This window comes from Lygodium microphyllum, chromosome 26, assembly GCF_053477565.2.
Source record: "Lygodium microphyllum isolate KBCC chromosome 26, Lygodium_microphyllum_v1.1.10, whole genome shotgun sequence".
In the NCBI taxonomy this organism is placed as follows: domain Eukaryota; kingdom Viridiplantae; phylum Streptophyta; class Polypodiopsida; order Schizaeales; family Lygodiaceae; genus Lygodium; species Lygodium microphyllum.
Window position 1 is genome coordinate 115,770,736 of NC_141160.1, and position 20,364 is coordinate 115,791,099.

At 38.7% G+C, this 20,364-nt stretch overlaps 1 protein-coding gene across 5 annotated transcripts in view; it reads right to left on the bottom strand.

Moving 5' to 3' along the window:
- Positions 1-3,736: 3,736 nt before the first annotated feature.
- The window catches only part of LOC148013720 (uncharacterized), a 30,813-nt gene continuing 14,185 nt past the window's right edge, over positions 3,737-20,364 (bottom strand). For 4 of the 5 annotated variants that reach the window (XM_087668052.1, XM_087668054.1, XM_087668053.1 and 1 more), the window contains 3 exons: positions 15,199-15,336; positions 5,322-5,436; positions 3,737-4,575 (listed from right to left, as the gene is read on the bottom strand). In XM_087668052.1, the coding sequence (XP_087524178.1) occupies positions 4,436-4,575; positions 5,322-5,436; positions 15,199-15,336 (393 nt within the window). In that variant the 3' untranslated portion in view covers positions 3,737-4,435. The remainder of the gene's footprint in view (positions 4,576-5,321; positions 5,437-15,198; positions 15,337-20,364) is intronic. The other variant, XM_087668051.1, reaches the window with a different exon arrangement.

The following is a 20,364-nucleotide window of genomic DNA, read 5'->3' on the forward strand; positions in this document are numbered from 1 at the left end:
ACTAGATCAAGCTAAGGAAAAGTAATTCTTGAATGAGTGATAGATAGGAGATTATAAGGCATATGGCTGAAATTCAGCATGAGAGCTTATGGGAAATGAAGAGAAAGGCCTCCAATATAAAGGTGCAAGCCTTGGGTGCTCAAAAGTAAAAAGTAGAAGCTATAACTGACAAGTGTTACTGAAAATGATAAGTGTAAGGATAATTGTTCCTTCAAAATGACACATCTGATTTTAGATGCCACATGTCACTTTTCTAGAGAAAGAAGTTTCTAAACCTTCTACTCTAAAAATCTCTCAAATGGTTAAAATTTTGAGATAGCCACTAAAGATAAAATTACAGCCTATGAAATTTCGAAGCCTTTGCCATAAACAGATTTTTCATTTGAGCAACTTTCAAAAATAGTAACCTCCCAAATTTTAGAAGTTACCAAATTTAGATCCTAGAGAGCTTACTTGTATAGATTCACCATTTTATAGTTGTTTCTTTGATCATGAGCATTTGGTTTCACATTTTGAAAGTGCTCATTATATAGGCTTCTAGTCAATGTGACTACCCAAGTATAACAGTCTTAGTCATTTGAGCTTTTTGCTCAATCCGACCGCCTAACTAAACTTTTAATTTCTCGTGGCATCTCATCAATGACCACCCAAGTATAATTAAAGGGTGTTCTGTATCCTTGAATAGAAAGATGAGCATTCAATCATATTTTTGAAACACTCAAATAATAAAAATCACCCTTTAAAATATGAGCATCAAAGTAATTTGAATCATTGAGCAAATATGTCTTGGTAACAATTGATATACAAAAGGTTGGTTACATTTAGCACATTTGCTAAAATCTTATATTGACATGATACTTTTATTTTTTCAAAACCATAACCATACCAAAACATGCTTATATAACAGCATTTTGGTTGTTATGCATCTTAAAGAGACATATGATTTCAAACTATTTCTGTTGGCTCAAAGGAGGAAGAAAGGTCTTCATACCTAATGCAATTAGCTTTGAACATGCATTCCCTATAAAAATCAAAGAGAAAGGTGGTAAATCTACCTATATTACAATAATTTATCACCTACTCAAATAATCCTTTGAGAATATGGAATAATGTCTTGAATAACATTCAAGTAGGGTTACTTGTGCAAACATTAAGAGAGGAGAATGAATCAAACAATTACTTTTGGATAATGTCTTAAAAGCTAATAAGGGAAACACTTCATGTTCTTCTCATCACACTAGTTTTGAACAAAATGTAAAAGCTCTAAAAGAAAGCAAACAAGGTCAACTACATGCACTAGCACAATTAGAAACCGATGAGGTTAATATATGGGTGTATCATTTTAAACTTGGCAAAAAAACTAGGGTATGTGAAAAGTCGATCATGTCAATATTAGACAAATAGTTAACATATTGCAAAAAGATGAAGATAATGAAAAATTTAGGTGCAATAGATGTCCTCATGGTAATTCTTTAGATTTAGCGACACATGGCCTTCATCTAGATTAAAGAAATGTCATTATTGAAGGTAGTAAGAAGATACATGATCCAAAATGGTCTCAAAGAAAAGAGGAGAGCTTATGATAGCTTGTGAAAATCAAGAATGTAATGTTTTTACACATGCCCATATATATTGTATAATTCCTTAGGTTTTTAATTCCAAAGATGGCCTCACGTAATCATTTTCATGTTTGAAATTATTTATCAATAGTACATTGCATCAAAAGGCTATTGGAAGCCATTTTATGGCTTCCTTCCATCAAACTAAAGTGAACATAATGCATAAGGACTCCCTTCATCAAACCAGTGTAGATGATGTTGCTGCATGACCCAAAATAAAAGTTTGCACTATTTCACATTATCAAGTTTTTACTACAAAGGATTTTGAAACCTCTATTACCTTGATAGGTTAAGTCTCTATGATTGAGTCCTTTTATTATTAGCACCTCACCTTTGAAGATGGTGGCCAAAGCCACAAACGTGTTCTTGTATTGGCAAAAAGAGGGTAAGAAGATACATTCTAGATTATTGGTTTATATTGACTTCCTAGGTTGGACAAGTTGCAATCTCTTTAATTGGTCTTATTAGTTTGTGTGTAGCATTCTTCACATGAAAACCAAGTTTAGTGTCAAATAAATAACCAAGGCCATGAAATAAAGAAATCTTTGGAAAGAAATTTTCATTTTGAAATGTAGCATTCAATATGACTTATGGAAAAACCTATGACATGCAATTAATCAAGGTTGAAGACATTTGCATCAACTCTCAAATATGTGTTCTATGAACAATTGTTTAACTATGAAAGTGCACATCTAGATACAAATAAGCATAAGATTATCACTATTGTCAAGTTATACAACTTACGAGAACAACTAGACTAAACATATGATAATGTGTCAATGGAAAGATCAAACATGAAATTGTACCATTGTGTCATCAATAAATGTGAATCGATTAATAGGCTTTAGGCTCAATATAGTAAGCATGTATTAATGTGGCATATAACCCCCAAATTTTCAAGGCAAAAAAGAGGCATGTTCATGAGTGTAGACAAATGCATTGCCATTGAGGTTGCACTCAAAAGAGACTCAAAATTACAATTCCCGAGTTCATGATGCTAATATTGCCAAGTAGATAGAGATACAAGAACACTTGAATCATTCATAGAGGGGAGAGTCTTTCTTAGCTCTCTAGGATACATATACTTTCTTCTAGTGAAGACCGTTCATGATATAGGTATACCTCATAAAATTTCCTTTCCTTTTTTGAAAAAAAATCCAAAAAACATTATAATCAATTGTGATGTAATGGTTAGAAGTATATTTTCCTAAAAGAACATGCAAACCAATTGACCACTATTCAAAGAAAACGTAAAAAAACAAGCTCTAAATTTAGGTCTTTGAACAAACTTTGCACAAACCTTTGTTTACAATTAGATAGATTTAGCAAAACTAAACAAGATGGTGAGCGATGTGGTGATCTAGACCAATGTGTATCAAGTATACATATAGACAAGATGATGACCTAATTATCTCAAGTGAAATCCAAGTGCAAAAACTAAAGTTTACTCTACCCTTGCCTTCTAACAAAGCAACCTAAGAGGTTAAACAATATTAATTGGGGAGGTTGATAGACATACATGTGCTTGCTTCAACAAATCCATGGCTTCATTACCTTTGTGACTTGGGCATTCTATGCTTTCTCATTGTCGTTCATTCTCTCTTTTGCTCTAATTCACTTTTTTACTATCTATTCAATTATATATTCTTCTTCCTCAATAACCATCTTTCCAAGCAAATTAAAGACACACCATCCATTACTCCTTGGTGATTCAAAAGTAAGAAACTTGTGATAGTTTGTTGTGACATGACCTGTATTCACTTAACTAGATGTAAGTGTTAAATGCAAATAAGTTTCTAGTGATAGAAATTCATTACAATTAAAATCCTTTTTCAATGGTCACATCTCATCATGTCAAAAACTAGCGTTGCAACATCTACATCATCATGCCGCATGGACAAATTTGACGACCATTAAAAACTATTAAATCATGGGCTTTACACAAGGAGATACAAACTTTGTATCATCTTATAATAATTTTCATATGGATAGATTTTATACCCATACTTCCATATCGGTTTGATCACATCCACACGTCTAGTTGTTATACCTCAAAGTCCTAAAGAATACCCAAAAAAGTTCAAATGAGCATACAAAACACGGAAATTCCATTGCCAAGGTAGTCATTCCTACATCCTACTATTAGAAAGAGAACCGTTACATAGTGGGTCTTCACAGAGACTGAAAAACATACACATACCACATGATGAATGGATAGGGATGATCATCATCACTCCAAGTTCACTCATTTACTTCTATATTAGTCCTAGGTCATCGCTGCTCCACTCCTTCACCATCATGCCATGTCAATCCATTGAAGAACAGCATATCATAGCATTACTTGAGTATCCTTCACATCATGTGATTAGGAAAGATGGCCTCTTTCCTAATTTTGCATGGCTTAATGGGGACCTTGGGAGGGTAGGAGTAATAAACGACGGAAGCTATCAAGGATCAAATTAGAAACAAATCAATCATAGCACAGGGGAAAGGAGAACAATAGTATGGCACTGAAACACCTCATTTTTGTTCAGTTGTGCCTCATATGTATTGTTGCATTGCTTGGAATGTTTTCCCTACCCCATTTGCTACTAGACCTTATTATCCTACTTGTAAATTGCTTACCAATTTTTGAGATTTTCTATTAGCTGTACAAATCAAGTTTTGTACAAGTCTACAAACACCATGATGCCTAGTATACATACAAAAGGCAACCAGGCAAACTACTGTACTTTCAATACCAGCAGGCAAACTACAAATATGTACATTCAATACCAAATCAATCAGGGGTACACAGTTGAATTCAACTGATCTGCCTAAGATGAGTCATTCTCTGATTCGATATCTGCTTCTCCAGTTATTACTTTGATATAAGCCAACTGTGCCAACAAAAGAGAGAACACAATCCCATAAGATGCCAACTTTGAGGCACGCATACATGTCCCTGCCATGAAAGCTGTTGAGGAAAGACATTAGAGGGAGAATATACAAGAACAAAAAGGAAACGATCTACATAAAAACAAGAGACTCAGAATCAAATATGATTGTTCTTTTCAAAATAAAAAGTAAAAAGCATATTTTCCTCACTAGAACAAACCAACAAGCCAAGTAAAAAGCATTGCATGGAATACATTCAATGAAGCTAGTAAAAACCCTCTTTAAATTATTAACGAATACCACACAATTTTGCCTTCAGGGCAAGAATTCTGTGCATCAGCTCCTATTGCCCATGTGCTCCAAGCTGAGATGAGAGTCTTAATTTATTTGCTTGAGCTGCATAGTGTTTCAACCAAGAAACTTCAGCTTATCATTTCCCCTCTAACCTTAAAGAAGGGATCAGTGACCTGTTCTCTCTTTGTAAATCCAATTTGGCATATTTGCTAACAAAACCTCATGCCAAAGCAATCACATAATCACTTGTAAATGCAATCAACATGTGCAAGCACAGTCAACAGCATCTCATGACTCAGAAATTCTGTATTGTTACTGTTCCTCTTTCAGAATCTCCAGCTTTTCCAATACTTCTCTAGCTTAGTTTTCCACACTGGTATACAAGAAAACCACAAAGGTCTACCAGGAAACCATTTAAAAAATGTGCAGCACTGGTGTGATGATCAAATTGACCTTTCAATTTGACATCAGATGTTAGACAGTAAGCTTGAAGATCTTGGTCACATTGGGCAGTTAGACGCGAATAAATACCTGAACCTGAGCTCCATAGAAAGGAGACCATCACAAGAGAGAGTCCTCCATAAAGTAATTGGCGATAGCTGGAACTCGATTCGCTTATTGAGCTTGTTGAAGCGGCTGCTACTTTCTGCACATTTTGTAGAACAAAGATTGATCAATACCAGAACTGTTTAAAGAAATAAGAATCCTGAATCTGTACAACAACGAATATAAGGCCCAATTACTAAGGACCACAGAATGGCTTCAACAAGTTGAGTCACTGTCAAACCCGTGTCAATCTAAAATTTGTTGCACACAACCAACGGCAGCTTGATGGGACCACTAGCAAAAAACACACACACACACACACAAACCCAAAAAACAACCCCTCCTTTCTCCTTCCCGGGGCCTAGATATGAAATTAATGTTTGTCATATCCTTTTTCAAAATTACTGGGCTTTGAACCATTGACTTCAATTCAACTTCTTATCCAGACTACATGTCTATATATCATCCATCACTTCCATGTTTTCTATTTTCACAATAACAGTGGCAGCCTAATCAATACCTGGAACTCAATCAAGAGATTGGCCTACATGAATGACCATCTGTGACCATTCCATTCAACGCCGGGGTCAAATTACATCAGCTCAAGATCAATCAAGATAGGGCAAAGCAGGTTGGAATAAAGAGGAAAGAACCAATCCATTAGATTTTCTGCTTGAAAAGGAAGGCTTGGTAGAGTTAATGACTATTCAGACCAGACATGCTGAGAACTCTTCCTCTCGGAGATCCACAGACATAAAGAAGCTCTTGTCCTAGCCTTAGTCTCATCAGTCATGTATTATGGAGAGTTAATGAGTGAACAAACAGAGGAAAAGGAAGAGAAAAGTTGAATACAGCAGCATGTCACCCATAGAGAGATGTTGGACATGTTTGAAAGGTGATGGAGCTCATTGTAAATCTCTGCTGTGCAATTTCTCCCTAGAAGATAGCCCTGTAATGTCAAACAGTATAGTATGCACCAGAATGTGGTGCCATTTGGGCTCAATCCCTTTGATCCACCACAGATATATAACCACATTGGATCGTGATGCTGTCCACCAAGTAGATGTAATCGCATTGGGTCATGATGCTGAAAGAGGTGATACCATAGTCAGTAATAGTCTTGGTCCCACTAAGTGCTTCAAGCCTTTTGTAAACATGGTATGTTTTAGCCAATTTTGTTCTTCCCTCTCATATGCTTAAAGTTTGCCGCTCAGCTTGAAACAAGTGCAAGTATAAGTGCACTGCATTCAATTTTGATAGAGATACAACCTTCAAATGTCAAGGCAGAGGTCATAGTCGTGATCAGATCTGTCAAATCTGACTCAGAATGCATGGCAGAGCCACAACGCAGCCTGCAATAGAAGATTGCCACATGACACAAGACAGCTGTCATCTGCTTCAGTACAGCTAACTAATCCTTTTGCCTTTGGGCATATCCATAGTTCTTTTTTTAGAGTGCTAGATGACACAGTTGGATTCCTCTCAACTGGCCAGACGTTCCTTTCTCTGTTGCTGCGGTTTTACTGATCTAAGCAAAAGGGCTGCATACAAGTATAGCCCCTGCAGATGTGGACTGCACCATGTCAAGGAGGGCACCAGACTGCACCAGGACAAGAAGAGATCTGACTGAGGAGAGAGGAGAGAGGAGAGGAGACAGCAGTCAGAAGACTGCAAAACGCAGATGTCGCTGGAAAGAAAGGCCTGTGTACAGCAGGATGATCACGACCAGCATGTAAATTGGATGAGCACGTGATAATAAAGCAAAACTGGAGGCTCCCTATAAATAGGGATACAAGGCAGAGGGTCGACGTGCTAAAATGCTGGTCAGACCAGTATCTACCAGCCAACTCCCACAAAAGGTGCTGCCAAGTAAAAAATATGGGCTCAAAGTGTCCACCCTGCTGGAATCTGCCTGCCTAGCCTACAAAAGGACCGCCCAGCCTACAAAGGGCCAAAAAAGAAGAAGAGAGCACACTAGAACTGCTGGATGAGCAGTGGGCAGAGCAGTGGACAAAGCCCAGCACAGCCATGGTCAGATCTGGAAGAGCAGAGGACAATTCTGATAAACCCTAATGTCCATCTAATTTGCCAAGGGTGAAGGCTGCTGTAATACGCAAAGAATCATCCTTGCCAAACTCTAGAAAGATTGCATGGCGCAACATACAGAATCTGAACAAGGAATAGAGAGTACACAGCAAATAAGAGAAGAACAAAAAATTGATACAAACTTCAAAGATGGCTCTATCCACCTGAGCACACTATGAAGATTAGATAGCAATCTAGACACATGAGAGGTGAAGAGCTTAAGGTTAGCTAGAACAACTCAAGAGATAGATGATCATGGGTTCTGAAAGGGTCTCCCTTTTATAGCCTGTGAAAAGCTATCATGTCAACCTAACCAACCTATAATATTATCATTTATGGACCTTCATTAGTCAGCCCTTCAACACCCACTAGGCACCCTTATTTTTTGTGGGAATAGGGGAGCTTTAGCTAAAGACCGCTTTCTCGACCTGTGGACCCCGAAATAAGGATCCCTAATAACTCCCACACCTTGCAACGCGATGTAATGTGCCTTAAGTTGTTGCTAGCTTAACTACTCTATCTAATCCAAAGGTTAAACCCCCAACGGTCACCTTTTTGTCATCCAATCACATAGCCTTATCTAGCATACAAGTCACAACCCAACCAATGTCCAGGCTCACACATCGCTTCTCCTCATGATGGGGGACTTACAACTTTGAGCACCATGGATCATTGGTGGCACCTTTCAAGGGCAGGGTATTGAGCATATCTAATACCCCCCTCAATGTCCACCAATGGGTATGACACATCTTAGCACAATTGGTTCTCCATCATGCACTCCCATATACCACAAGATCCTCCTTAACCATACTGCTTTGCATACAGCAAAACAAGCTGCCTTGTACTCTAGTTCAGTCAAAGACAATGTAGTATTAATTCAAGAGAAATTTTCTAAAATCAAAAAAAACAATAACCAAAAACTGACTTCTAGAATCAGTGTCTCTACCCAGTCTGAGTCACAATCCCCTACCAAAAAAAGTTCTAGAATTATATGCAATACCATAGTCGAGAGTTCCTTCAAGTATCTAAGCATCCACATCCCAACTTTCCAATGACTGGTTTGCTTGAACTTTGAGAACCTGCTCAAAACCCCAATAGCAAGATTATAATATCTAGCCTAGTGTTGCACAAATAGATGAGACTATTGACCGACCTCCTGTACCTCCCAATGTCTACTAGTCCTAATATATCCTCAATGAATAACTTTGCATTGGTCTCCATAGGTGTAGCTATTTCCTTGCAATTGGTCATGCCAAATGCTTTCAAGATCTCCCATGCATACTTTTTCTAGGAGATGAAGATTTTTCCTAGCTCTTGCCAATCTTCAATTCCCAAACAACAATGCAGCAAGCCTAAGTCTAACATTCAAACTCAAAGATCAAAGCCTTACGAGTCTAATGAATATCCTCAGAGTCACCAATAATAAGAAGATTGTCCACATATAAGACAATCACTACAAAATTTTCACCATCCCTATAAACATATAAGTTAGCATCTAAGGCACAAATTTTGAATTTTAAGCTTAAAATAACTTATTTATCCCTTAGTACCATGATCTAGGGGCTTGTTTCAGCCATACAATGCATGTTCCAACTTACAAACTTTGTTCTTGGAATGCAGGCCTCAAATCTTGGTGGCTAAGCAACATATACCTCCTCCTTGAGGTCACCATTCAGAAATGTTGATTTAACATCTATTTGTTAAACTAGCCACTTCTTATGAGTGCCAACTAAAAGTTTTATGTGAATAGTAGTCATTCTAGCAATTGGAGTAAATGATTCTTGAAAATCAAACCATTCAGCATATGAAAATTCCTATGCAACCAATAGAGCTTTGTACTCTTCTAAGGTTCCATTAGCCTTGTACTTTACCTTCCAAGCCCACTTGGTATCAATAACCTTCCTCTTAGCTACCAATCTACTAGCTCCCAAGTATCATTCTTTAATATGCTATCGTACTCAACTTCCATAGCTGATCTCCATGCGAGATCTACAAGTGCTTCTTCTAAGTTAGCTAGTTTCTTTACTTCTCTCATAATCTCAGCCATCAAGGTCATCTTGACTACATGGACAAAAGCCTTTCTTTGCTCTTCTATTCCCTTTAACCTCCTTGGTCCATCTATTTTCTCCTCAAAAAATATAGACATAGGATTATTTCTTTTCAATAATAGAATTGCTCTACGCATCACAACAATGGCTCTTCCGATGGCATGATAGCAAATTGGTGAACTTTCTTTCCATCATCTAAAGACAATGCTTTCACATTCTTAAGGATAGGAATAGCTCTTGAGATAGGTTCATAGTGGACGACTTCTTCACTTGATAAAGTGGAAAAACTTGCATTTTCTTCCACTTTATGTGGATATTTCTTAAACACCACATCATGGCTTCTACAATCCTCTCTACCTCTTGGTCATACAATTTGTAAGCCTTTTGCTTATCACTATAAGCAAAGAAGATACATTTTATGCTTTTTTATTTTAACTTGTTCCTACCTATCTCGAACGCATGCCAAGCATTCACATCCAAAAGTTTAGAAGTGTGAGACAAATGGTTTTTTACCAGTGTAGGCTACATAAGGTGTTTTTCCCTTGAGAGCATTTGTATAGCTTCAATCGAGAATACAGATTGCAATATCAACAATTCCAGCCCAAAACTAGATACGCAATTCCTTGCCCTTAAACATACATTTTGCCATTTTCACAATGGTGCAATTCTAGCATTCAACAACACCACTCTACTAAGATGTGTCAAGCATTGTCAATTGACGCTTGACCTCTTTGCTCTTACACAAGACTTCAAACTCGTTTCCGTTGAACTCACCACCACCAACTGTTATTTCTTCACATTTTCCCCTATTTTATTTTCAGCAAGTCTTAGTCATTCTTTAAACTTGCCAAAAAGATTGAGCCTCATCATGAAGTACGTACATCTATATCTTTCTATCGTAGTCATGGACGATCAATATGAAATAAGAATATTCTCTCCAGGCTTGTCTAGGTTATTACCGCATAAGTCAAGATGCACCAACTCTAGATAAGCCTTTTCTCTATTCTTGCTCTCTTGTGGAAATATCTTTCTCTCTTACTTACCTATCATACAAGCTTCATATGGTTTCTTCATTTGAGTCTCACTATAGATAGGTAAGTAATCATACCTTGCTTATGCATCTCCTTTGACACTACAAGCCCAACGCGACTAAATCTTTTATGTCAAAGTTTAATTATGTCCACTCTAGTAGTGGTTGTAAGAGGACTTTGGGTCATACTAGTTGTTCAACCATATTAGTCCTTTTCTTCCCTTTACTTTTTATGGTATCATTATTTTCATATATCTTATTGACATGACAATCTGCAATTGCACGTCCTAGGTTCTTGCAATAGAAACATTCTCCTTGAAACTTTTTCTTACCACCCTTTTCCTTTTTATCACCATCACTTTTGGTAGAGAAACCATCCTACAACATCTCCACTCATATTTCCTCGAGCTTTAAGCTACAACTCATGATGCACAAAACTCCTCAAATATCAAAGATTTAGATCTCACTTAGGTATTAAGAGCTGCTTCCAATCCATTACACTTTGGTGGATAAATCCAAAGACACCACCAAGCTAGCTCCTTACTAGTCTTTTGTATCCCAACACCCGCCTCAATGTTTGAATTACCAATATAGCAATGTCACTTCCTAATGTGGTAGAACTACTTTCTAGTGCGCCAAAGCTACTTACGGAAATCTGCATCGCTCCTTGCTATTGAAGCCCTTACCTCTTGCGCATACAATTCTTCCAATCTAGCATATGCAGAATCCAAACCTTCAATGTTGAAGAGCAAGGCATCAGAAATCGATAGCTCTATGGTTAAGCGTGCAAGCTCATTTAACTCATCTCAATCATCTTGATCTATGTCTGCGGGCTTTGCCCCTTTGGTTTTGATTGGCTTCGCCTGCTTCTCTTTTCTAACAGGATATTGTAGCACTGCTTTTGCCAAACTGCAAAATTATGTGCGCCTTCAAGCTTCTTTATGTGCATCAGATTACTGTTGTCATTGCTGCCAGCCATGATTTTCAGCCCAAATGTGACCAAAAAACCAGTAAATGCAGGCCCAAACTGTCACCCAAGTGACCAAGGTAAAAACAAGTACCAATCAGCAATAAATGACCACGTAGAAGCACAAATTTCAGATCTGTAATTAAATTTTCAGAAGCACCAAACCATGTGCTACAGCATTATCCAACTGATAGCTGTTCCAAGGGCATGTGCATCACATTACATGAGGGATCCCAAAATTTCAGCTGCAATTTCTGTTGCACATGTACCCACGGGCATAAAATTTGACATGAACGGTTAAAAGCCCCAAAATTTTGTACTCAAAGCATCAATCACACATCTGCATTTTCTCTGTCATGCATAGACCAGTCCAATTTTGCCAAAATAGAGCAATTTCAGCAAAACCCCCAAATTTTACCAAGTGTTGATGTCCAAATTGCATGGAATTCAACCTGCATGTACGTAAAATGACCAAATGCTGCACAAATTTTGCCCAAACTACAAAAGCCCCAAATTGCACAGGGTCCAATGTGCATCAATGTCGAGAAATTGGGTAAATTTCAGCTCAATTTCCACATGCACATTAAAAGCCCCAAATCTCGAGGACAAATTGTCACAAATTCCTGCAATTTCCGAGACATATATCACTGTTGCATCTTGCTCGCATCAAATTTGGACAAATCCCCAAATTTTCCAAGTCCTGTGTGCACTAATTTCAGTGAAATTGAAAGAATTTCACTAAAATGTGAAAAGCCCCAAAATTCCCGAGCAAATGTGCACCGACTTTGCAATTTCTGAGTCAAATTGTCCAATTTTGCATTGAGATCCCCAAATTCGAAAAAAGCCCCAAATTTCTGGCTCAATTTGGCACAAATCTGAGGTCTATGCCTCCAACACGTGAACCCTCGATAGGGGGAGAGGCCTTTCAAAAATTTTGAAGAAGAAAAAAAATGAATGACGGGCCTGTTGACCCATCAATTGTGCGTCGTGAGCCCTGCTGATGGTTCCGTCCGTCGCGCACCTGCCATTGCGTCTCGTCAGTGCCCGCTGGTCAACACCCCACTGACAACTGCCCGCCGTGACCAATCTCGCCGACTACTACCCATCACGTTTCTGCACAAGTCAACTGACTTGCAGACGCCGTCCGTCAGCTCGCCTGCGACTACTCTTCAACAGTTGCTGTTGCCTGTCCAGCCCGCCTGAACCTTTGGCAATCTGCGCCTGCCTGACGCCACACGTTGCCTTCTGCCTCAGCCCAACACACAGGACGTCAAGAACTCCAGTTGTCTGCTGGTCTTGTCAGATCTCGGGAAGCGCACAAAACCTGATGGCTCTGATACGAGTTTGTAGGGGCCGATTAGGCACGAAGATCGAGATAGACTGTCCTACGCGCAGTGAGAGCCAAAGAGAGAGAGAGAGAGAGAGAGAGAGAGAGAGAGAGAGAGTAGAGTAGAGAGTGAGCCCGTTTTCAGGTACAATGACGAGTGTGTACCTTTAGGTTTTTAGATAGATATATATGTGTAAGTACAAGTGCTAAGGGTGTGTTCACACCCGAGCACATTTAAAGGGCAGGAGGCCTTTATTCCCAACATGAGGTAGGAATGCACTTGTAAACAGCTCAGGATATTAGAGCTATGCAGGACAAAATATTGGCTCAGAAATTCAGTCTAGTAAGCAAATTGGTTGTTAAAAGTTTATCACGTACAAAATCGATATGGAAGCCATTATATTGGGCAGGTGTCGCAAACTCCTTGCCACACTAGAAGGGGAGTGGTATCTGTCCTCGAATGGCTGTTTGCAGAAGCTCCTTGCTCTCCCCTGCAAACATCCCTTCTTCACAACTTCTTGATAATTAGACATTCTTCAAACTCCATTGCTCCAGGATCGCATCTTGCATTGCAAAGATCCTTGGGAAGTCTATCATTTGGAGCCCCCATGATTAGAAATGAGGAGTAGATGCTAGGACAGATTTGTTATATGGAGGGGTTATTCACATGATGTGGCCGCACAACCCCTTTTTTCCCTGGTGGATGGCCCCATTTAGCAGGCTTGGAGTTCCCCCTCGTATTTGAAGGCGGTACGGAGATTTTCCGAGCAAAAGTGTTTCTAGTTCACATGGTAGAATATGATCAGGGGGTAGTTTGACATCCTTAGAGATACCTCTACAGAGAGTTAATAGCAGTGAGCACTCATTACTGCAAGAAGTTTATTCCACCCAACATCTGTACAACAAAGGAACTGGCTAAATAATGATCAGCAATGAAGACCCTGAAGAGAAGTTTTGAATTGACAAGAAGCTCTACTAGGACTTACACAGTAGGTCAAGGACAATTGACATCCTTAGAAGATTTCATACATCTTTTAGATCTCGACTGATGGGTGTTCTTCCAATTAATAGTTGGCTTGTTCAACTAGTAAGGACTGTAGCTGTTATGATTGCCAAGATTCCATCATGGAGATGAACCAACATCACTTGTGAAGCCATCCCGCAGCTTAGTATATCTAACATGCAAAACAAAAGATTGCTCAGAGGATTGCTCAGAGGATAAGGATTGTACTGCCATGATTGCTAAAAGAGTTGGCAAACTTAAGCGTGGGGAAGGTACTCATGGACCAAGATCAAAATTCACACTCACCTGACAGCTTTGATGTGCGCATGCAGGCAGAGCTTTGAATGGACTATAGCTTCCATCTGGCTAGGGATTGTTCATATACATAGTCCCAAAATCAACAAAGTGGTCCGCATAGATTTTTCCTAAAGGTAGCAGCATGTCTTTTTCAGCTAACCTTAAACTGGAATTATACACTACCCAATATTTGTTTGAATCTATTCCGTGTGAAAGGATCTCTAAATTCCATCCATAATGGCTGTAGTTGCATCAAACAAATCCTTTCTTTGCACAATGTAAACCATATTTTGAATCTCTTTCATCTCCAAGGTGAGTCTACTTTCTGAGGAGAGCTCTCATGAATTTGTAAAGCAAACAGAGGCAAGACAACAAGGTAATTGGTGTTCTTGACCACCAATGAATGAGCTCTTAATTTCAGCCACCTGATGGCTGGCCCCACGTGTGCTGTGCTCAATGATTTGTATGCAAGACTGTCAATCTAAAGGAAGCCTCTGGTGGCCCGCACAGTGTCTAGGTAATCAATGTGGGGTTTTAAATCTCTCCCAACAATGTCATATAGATTCAAAATCTCAGTTCATAGTATATAGCTTTTTGGTGTTTTACTTAAAATGTACCATTTGATGTTTCCAAATTATCTCAATGGCATCCCACTTCTTCTCTCATAATTTTTCACACATCTTCCACTTTAATATCAGTATAGAGTTACTGTGATCTTGTAGGCACTTAAACTTCTGCATGGGCTCACTTATCTTTGACTTGACGGACTGGGACTAGAAACACACCAAAAAAAAAAAAAAGAGAGCAAGTATAAGTTCTCATTTAAATGCTAAAAGAATGACTGTAGTGAAACTAAACATCAAAACACGTTGTCTCAAAGATTATCCCTGCAAGTCGATCAGCTATAGCTTCAGCACTATGATATGATCTATTTAGATTTTTGGAACAGACATAAATAGTATGCATGTTCCATTCAGCGCAAGAAACAACTAAAAGAGTCAGTTATGAACATTCAGACAAGCCAAAATCTAGGTTTTTAGGAGCATCAACAGATAGAAGTGTCTAATTAGTATTGAAGATAAAAAAGATGGTAAGTTTGCCTTACGTTTTCAACCTTGTTCATTGATGAAGCAGAACGATACAATAAAGTTCTTGGAGCTTTGTACAAACTTTTAAAGAAAAGACCTTCATTCCTTGAATATGCCATACGAATTTGATACTCTTCAAAATCTCGAGATTCTGCCTGTAAGGTTCGAGGGGAAAAAGGAAGTCGCTCAGCTTGAAACCCAAACTTTGTAGCCCAAACAAAAACACAAACCCCCTGCTCCCCCTTTTCCTTGTGCCTTTCCCACCCTCGAGGAAATGTTAGAAATACTACATTCAAAAGTAGTAAGTACATAAGGACATCAAGCACATGTCTGCAGAGACTGCCAATAAGAACTTGACTGAAAACTGAATACACACATAAGATGATGCCATTTAGTTGAATAAGTAACTGAAGACTGCCAAAGGTGCCTTAGGTTGACTGAAACCTGAATAGAACATGCCTTGCCAGGGAAAGCCAGAAAAGCCACTGTGCTATGAGAGACAGAATTACTCTCTCTTAACAATCAAATAAGTGCTCAAGCACATCAAAGTGGGAGGAGAATGTATGCAATGCAATATGCAAGCTGTCCAGACTCCAAACTGAAGACATAATGATTGCATACTTAAAGCAGCATGATGTTTTTCCAAAAAACTGAAGACATGATGATTGGCTGTCCAGACTCCAAACTGAAGACATGACGATTGCATACGTAAAGCAGCATAATCCAATTTCCAAGAACTGAAGACGTGATGATTGCATATTTAAGCAGCATAATCCTTTCATCTTTTCTTTGAAAAGGGATTGTGCAACATAATATACAAGCCATCTAGAAAGATCATGCAAACAATGATAGCCTATGAAAATTTCATAATCCTTTATTTTGAAAGATAGTGTGCTTTGCATCCACTCCGAGACCATGGACCCTGAGAAAAGACAGAGGGGACCAGGGGTGAGAATGGGGACAAGGGTAAGAAAAAGGATGGAGACTGCAGATGTGGAGATGGGGACACATAGGAGAAGTTCTAAAGTGCATTATGCAGGAAGAAAGTGCATGGAACCAGAAATCTATGCATTAGAAATCTAAATTGTCATAAATGACAATCCATGCAGAATGGAGAAATCTGAAATTATTGCTTAGTAACTTTCTTGGAATGCATGATATACTTGCAAAAACTAAAATGTGTGCACATATGTATAGAAGGATTCACGCCACAGTTACAAGAGACAGGGGATGGGGATGGTGATGGGGACAGGGGTCCGGGACAGCATTAAAAAATTCAAAGTGTTTAAAAGATTAACAATTTTTTTCCTTAACTTTGAAATTCAGAATGTGGATCATCAAAGTAACATAGAAAGGCATAACGTCAACAATTGTAGCCAAGCTTGGAACCAGCTTCTTGCAATATGCAAAGAATTATGTCTAAGAACTAGTGGACTAGGCTATGAAAATCAAAAGCCACCAAAAGAACATCAGCTCTCAAAGGGTCTTGAAACAGTCTCAATAGTCAAGGGCCTAGCTGTTTTGAGGGGTTTGAAATAGTTTTAGTAGACAAGGCAACAATACTCAAACAGTTCTGAAACAGTCTCAATAAACAAGGCCCTGCCAGCCTTGATAGGGATTGTGTTTCAAGACCCTCTGAGATAAGGCCCTAGTTTGCCCCTCAAACAGTTCTAAAACAGTCTCAATAGACAAGGCCCTGCCAACCTTGAAAGGGACCAATCACCATGGAAGGGACTACTGAAGAAGAACAAGACAATGAGGAAGAGGATAAGGATTTTGACAATGATGACAGAAGTGAGAAGGGGGAAGATGATGATGATGATGATGGGTCTGTCACCCGCCCCAAATCCGTCACAAACAAGCATCCCGTCACATTTTACATCCCTATTCCATCACTTTGTGATACATGCTAAAGTGATGTCACTTTGTAAGTGACGCGTCCTATCACAGATCTTTACGAGGACAGCATCCCAACATCCCAAGGGTCCCGTCCTACCTATCACTTGACTATGATTCGCACATTGGGTGTGTGCGTGTGTGTGTGTTGTTGGAGAGCTCAGCTGGGGATGTGCAGTAGCAGTTCGAGTGTGAGAGTCACGGCAAGAGTCAAAGAGAGAGAGTGAAAGTACGATTGATTTTGATGTACCAAAAATGTGTTGGTACACAAAGAATAAAATGTATTTATACTTAGGGCACATAAGGATGCATTCACATGTACAATTAAATAATGTGCGTGTACTTTACACAGAGGTCAAACAGGCCTTTATCCCAACAACCTCCCACTTAAAGGTCCGAAGTGAACCTCTAACCAACACCCACTAGTCGTATGCAAAGCTCATGCTAAGCTTTGCTTAGACTTTTAGTGAGAACATATGCAAGGTTGTCATGTGTTTTGATCTTGGTCAATGTGATTTGACCATCTTCCACAATCTATCTAATAAAGTGATATCACACATCTATATGCTTTGTGCATGAATGATACATGGCATTCTTAGCCAGATACACAGCACTTTGGCTATCACATCCCAAAACTACAATACCCACAGACATGCCAAGATCCTCTGCAAGTTTGCTCAACCATATAGCTTCCTTAGAAGCTTCAGTAGCTGATATGTATTCAGCTTCAGTAGTACTCAATGCGACGATGTTCTGCAACCTGGAACACCAAGAAATAGCCCCACCAGCAACTGTAAAGACATACCCGCTGGTGGACCTATGAGTGTCCAAGTCACCTCCAATGTCTACATCACAATAGCCCTACTGTAAACGCCCCGAACAACGTAGTATGCTTAACAATTATGATTTTCGCTTGTTTTCGAGATTTAATATAAAAGAGAATGAACACTTAAGCTGAAAATGAAAATTACTCACAAAATTACAGCCATGAAAATGTAAAAGTAATGGAGACAAGATTGAGGGTTAGATTGAGGGTTGAAGATGGGCAAAACCCCCCCCCGAAGGAATGTATTTCTGCTCAACCCAAGTCCCTTAGGGAAGAGCTCAGTTACAATCAACCTGAGAGTGAGGAGAAGTAATTCTCACTCTCACAAGATCATGCAAAGATGTACAAACACACATGCATTATCTATTATGCGATGATAAGAACTGATTTCTTTACAGTATGAGAGAAGAAAGAGGGGAAAACAGCCTTTCTCCATCATTGATCAGCAATACATGGATAGGGCTTGCTTCTTGTTGCTAAAATGAAAGAAAGAGCTCGAGAAGGAGGTACTGTAATGAATTTACAGGCTTGCTGTCCTGTAAAACAGCAGTGATAGAAGAGGGAATATGGAGGAATTTGATAATGGAGAAGTGGGGGATGATGATGGGGATGGATGGGGCAAGTTTCTCGCTATCTGTGGGTGTTGTACATGAGTTTACAGCAAAGAAAAATGATGCTGAATGAAGAAAAACGACCTCTTATTTTTAGGAGAAGGAAGAGCTAGTACAAAAGGGGAAAGTGGAGTAGCACAAGACAAGTGTCCAGCCACATGTCATGAGATGTGACAAGTGGTGGGACACTTGGAAACTTGTGTGACAAGTGTCTTGACATTTGTCTCTTCTCTATAGCCTTCCTTTTTGGGCTGAATACTATCAAGAATAGAAACAATCAAATTTAGTAAGCACAGTCAGAGTACAGAATTTACTATTTTTAGAATGACATCCCTATTTTTTTAGGACTAGCATTTTTAGGCTAATTCGAGGCTCCTAAAATTTAGGGATCTCCTAAAATTTAGGGACCCCCCAATATGGGTGACATATGAAAGCTTTTTCCATGTACATCGCAAAAACGGTATCAGAATCTTCATGTGACTTTCCTATGCAAAGAAATGTGCATTTCAAGCTTTCAACCCACACATGCACTTTGTACAAGCATTTCATGATCATGCCATCTTGTTGATTGTAACTGTCTGTTCTGGCGGATCTAGCCCACACTTCAAGGCATCAATCCTTTCTGTGTGCGAGTCTAACCCTGATATGCGTAAGTTCTGGTCACATGCGTCCAATCGGGCCATATAGGTGAAAGTGTGATCTATCTTTTCTCTAACCCACCGCGTGGGTCCACCATAACCTGTGACCACTCATCAGTGGCCAGCTCCAATGCACTTTTCTTTATATCTAATTAGTGCAAAGAAAACAAATTTAATAAATCATTATATAGACAAATTAATGAAAAATGATACAAATTCTGTTTCTATAGAGTTGTGATGTGTGTGTATATATATATATATATATATATATATATATATATATATATATATATATATATATATACAAAGAGCAAAAAAAAAAGAAAAAGAGAGAGAGGAACCTTATTTTAATTAAACAAAAAGTTTACATTAAAAAGTTTAATGAGAGAGAGAGAGAAAACCTACGTCCTACGCATGAGAGAGAGGAGGGAGGGGGAGAAGGAAAATGTTTAATTAAAAAAAGACTATTCTCTTTTCTCTTTCTCCCCCTTTTCTCTCCGTCTTCTTCTTTTTATCATTCTTCTTCTTCTTCTTTTATCTCTCTCACTCACTCACTCACTCACTCACTCACACTCTCTCTCTCTCTCTCTCTCTCTCTCTCTCTCTCTCTCTCTCTCTCTTATTTTATCTCATTGTGTGAAAAATTATGTTCAAATAATTTTAAATTAAAAAAGATTTTAAAATGTTTAATTAAAAAAAGTTTAAATTAAAAAATTAAAACTAAGAGAGACACCTACAAACTAAGTGCACCCTGCCCATAGCAAATACACTTTCTTTGTGTACCCTTTAGATATCGAAGAATACACTTGACAACCTCCCAATGTGTTTTGCCAGGATTTGACATGAACCTGCTAACAACTCCCACTGCATGAGTAATGTCTGGACGAGTAGCAACCATAGCATACATAAGAGAGCCACAAGCTGATGCATAAGGGACTCCCTTCATAACAGTTGCTTCCACGTCATCTTTTGGGCTATTGGCTTTACTAAGCTTAAGGTAAGGAGGTAAGGGTACCCCAAAAGGCTTAGCTTCAACCATGTTAAATCTGTCCAATACCTTTTCAATGTACTTTTCTTGAGATAAAAACAGCAATTTCTGCATTCTATCTTTGCGAATCCTCATACCCAAAATATGCTCTACATTCACCAAATCTTTCATGTAGAAAGCTGATTTCAACTGATTTTTTAGAGCATCCAAGCTAGTCTTCCTTT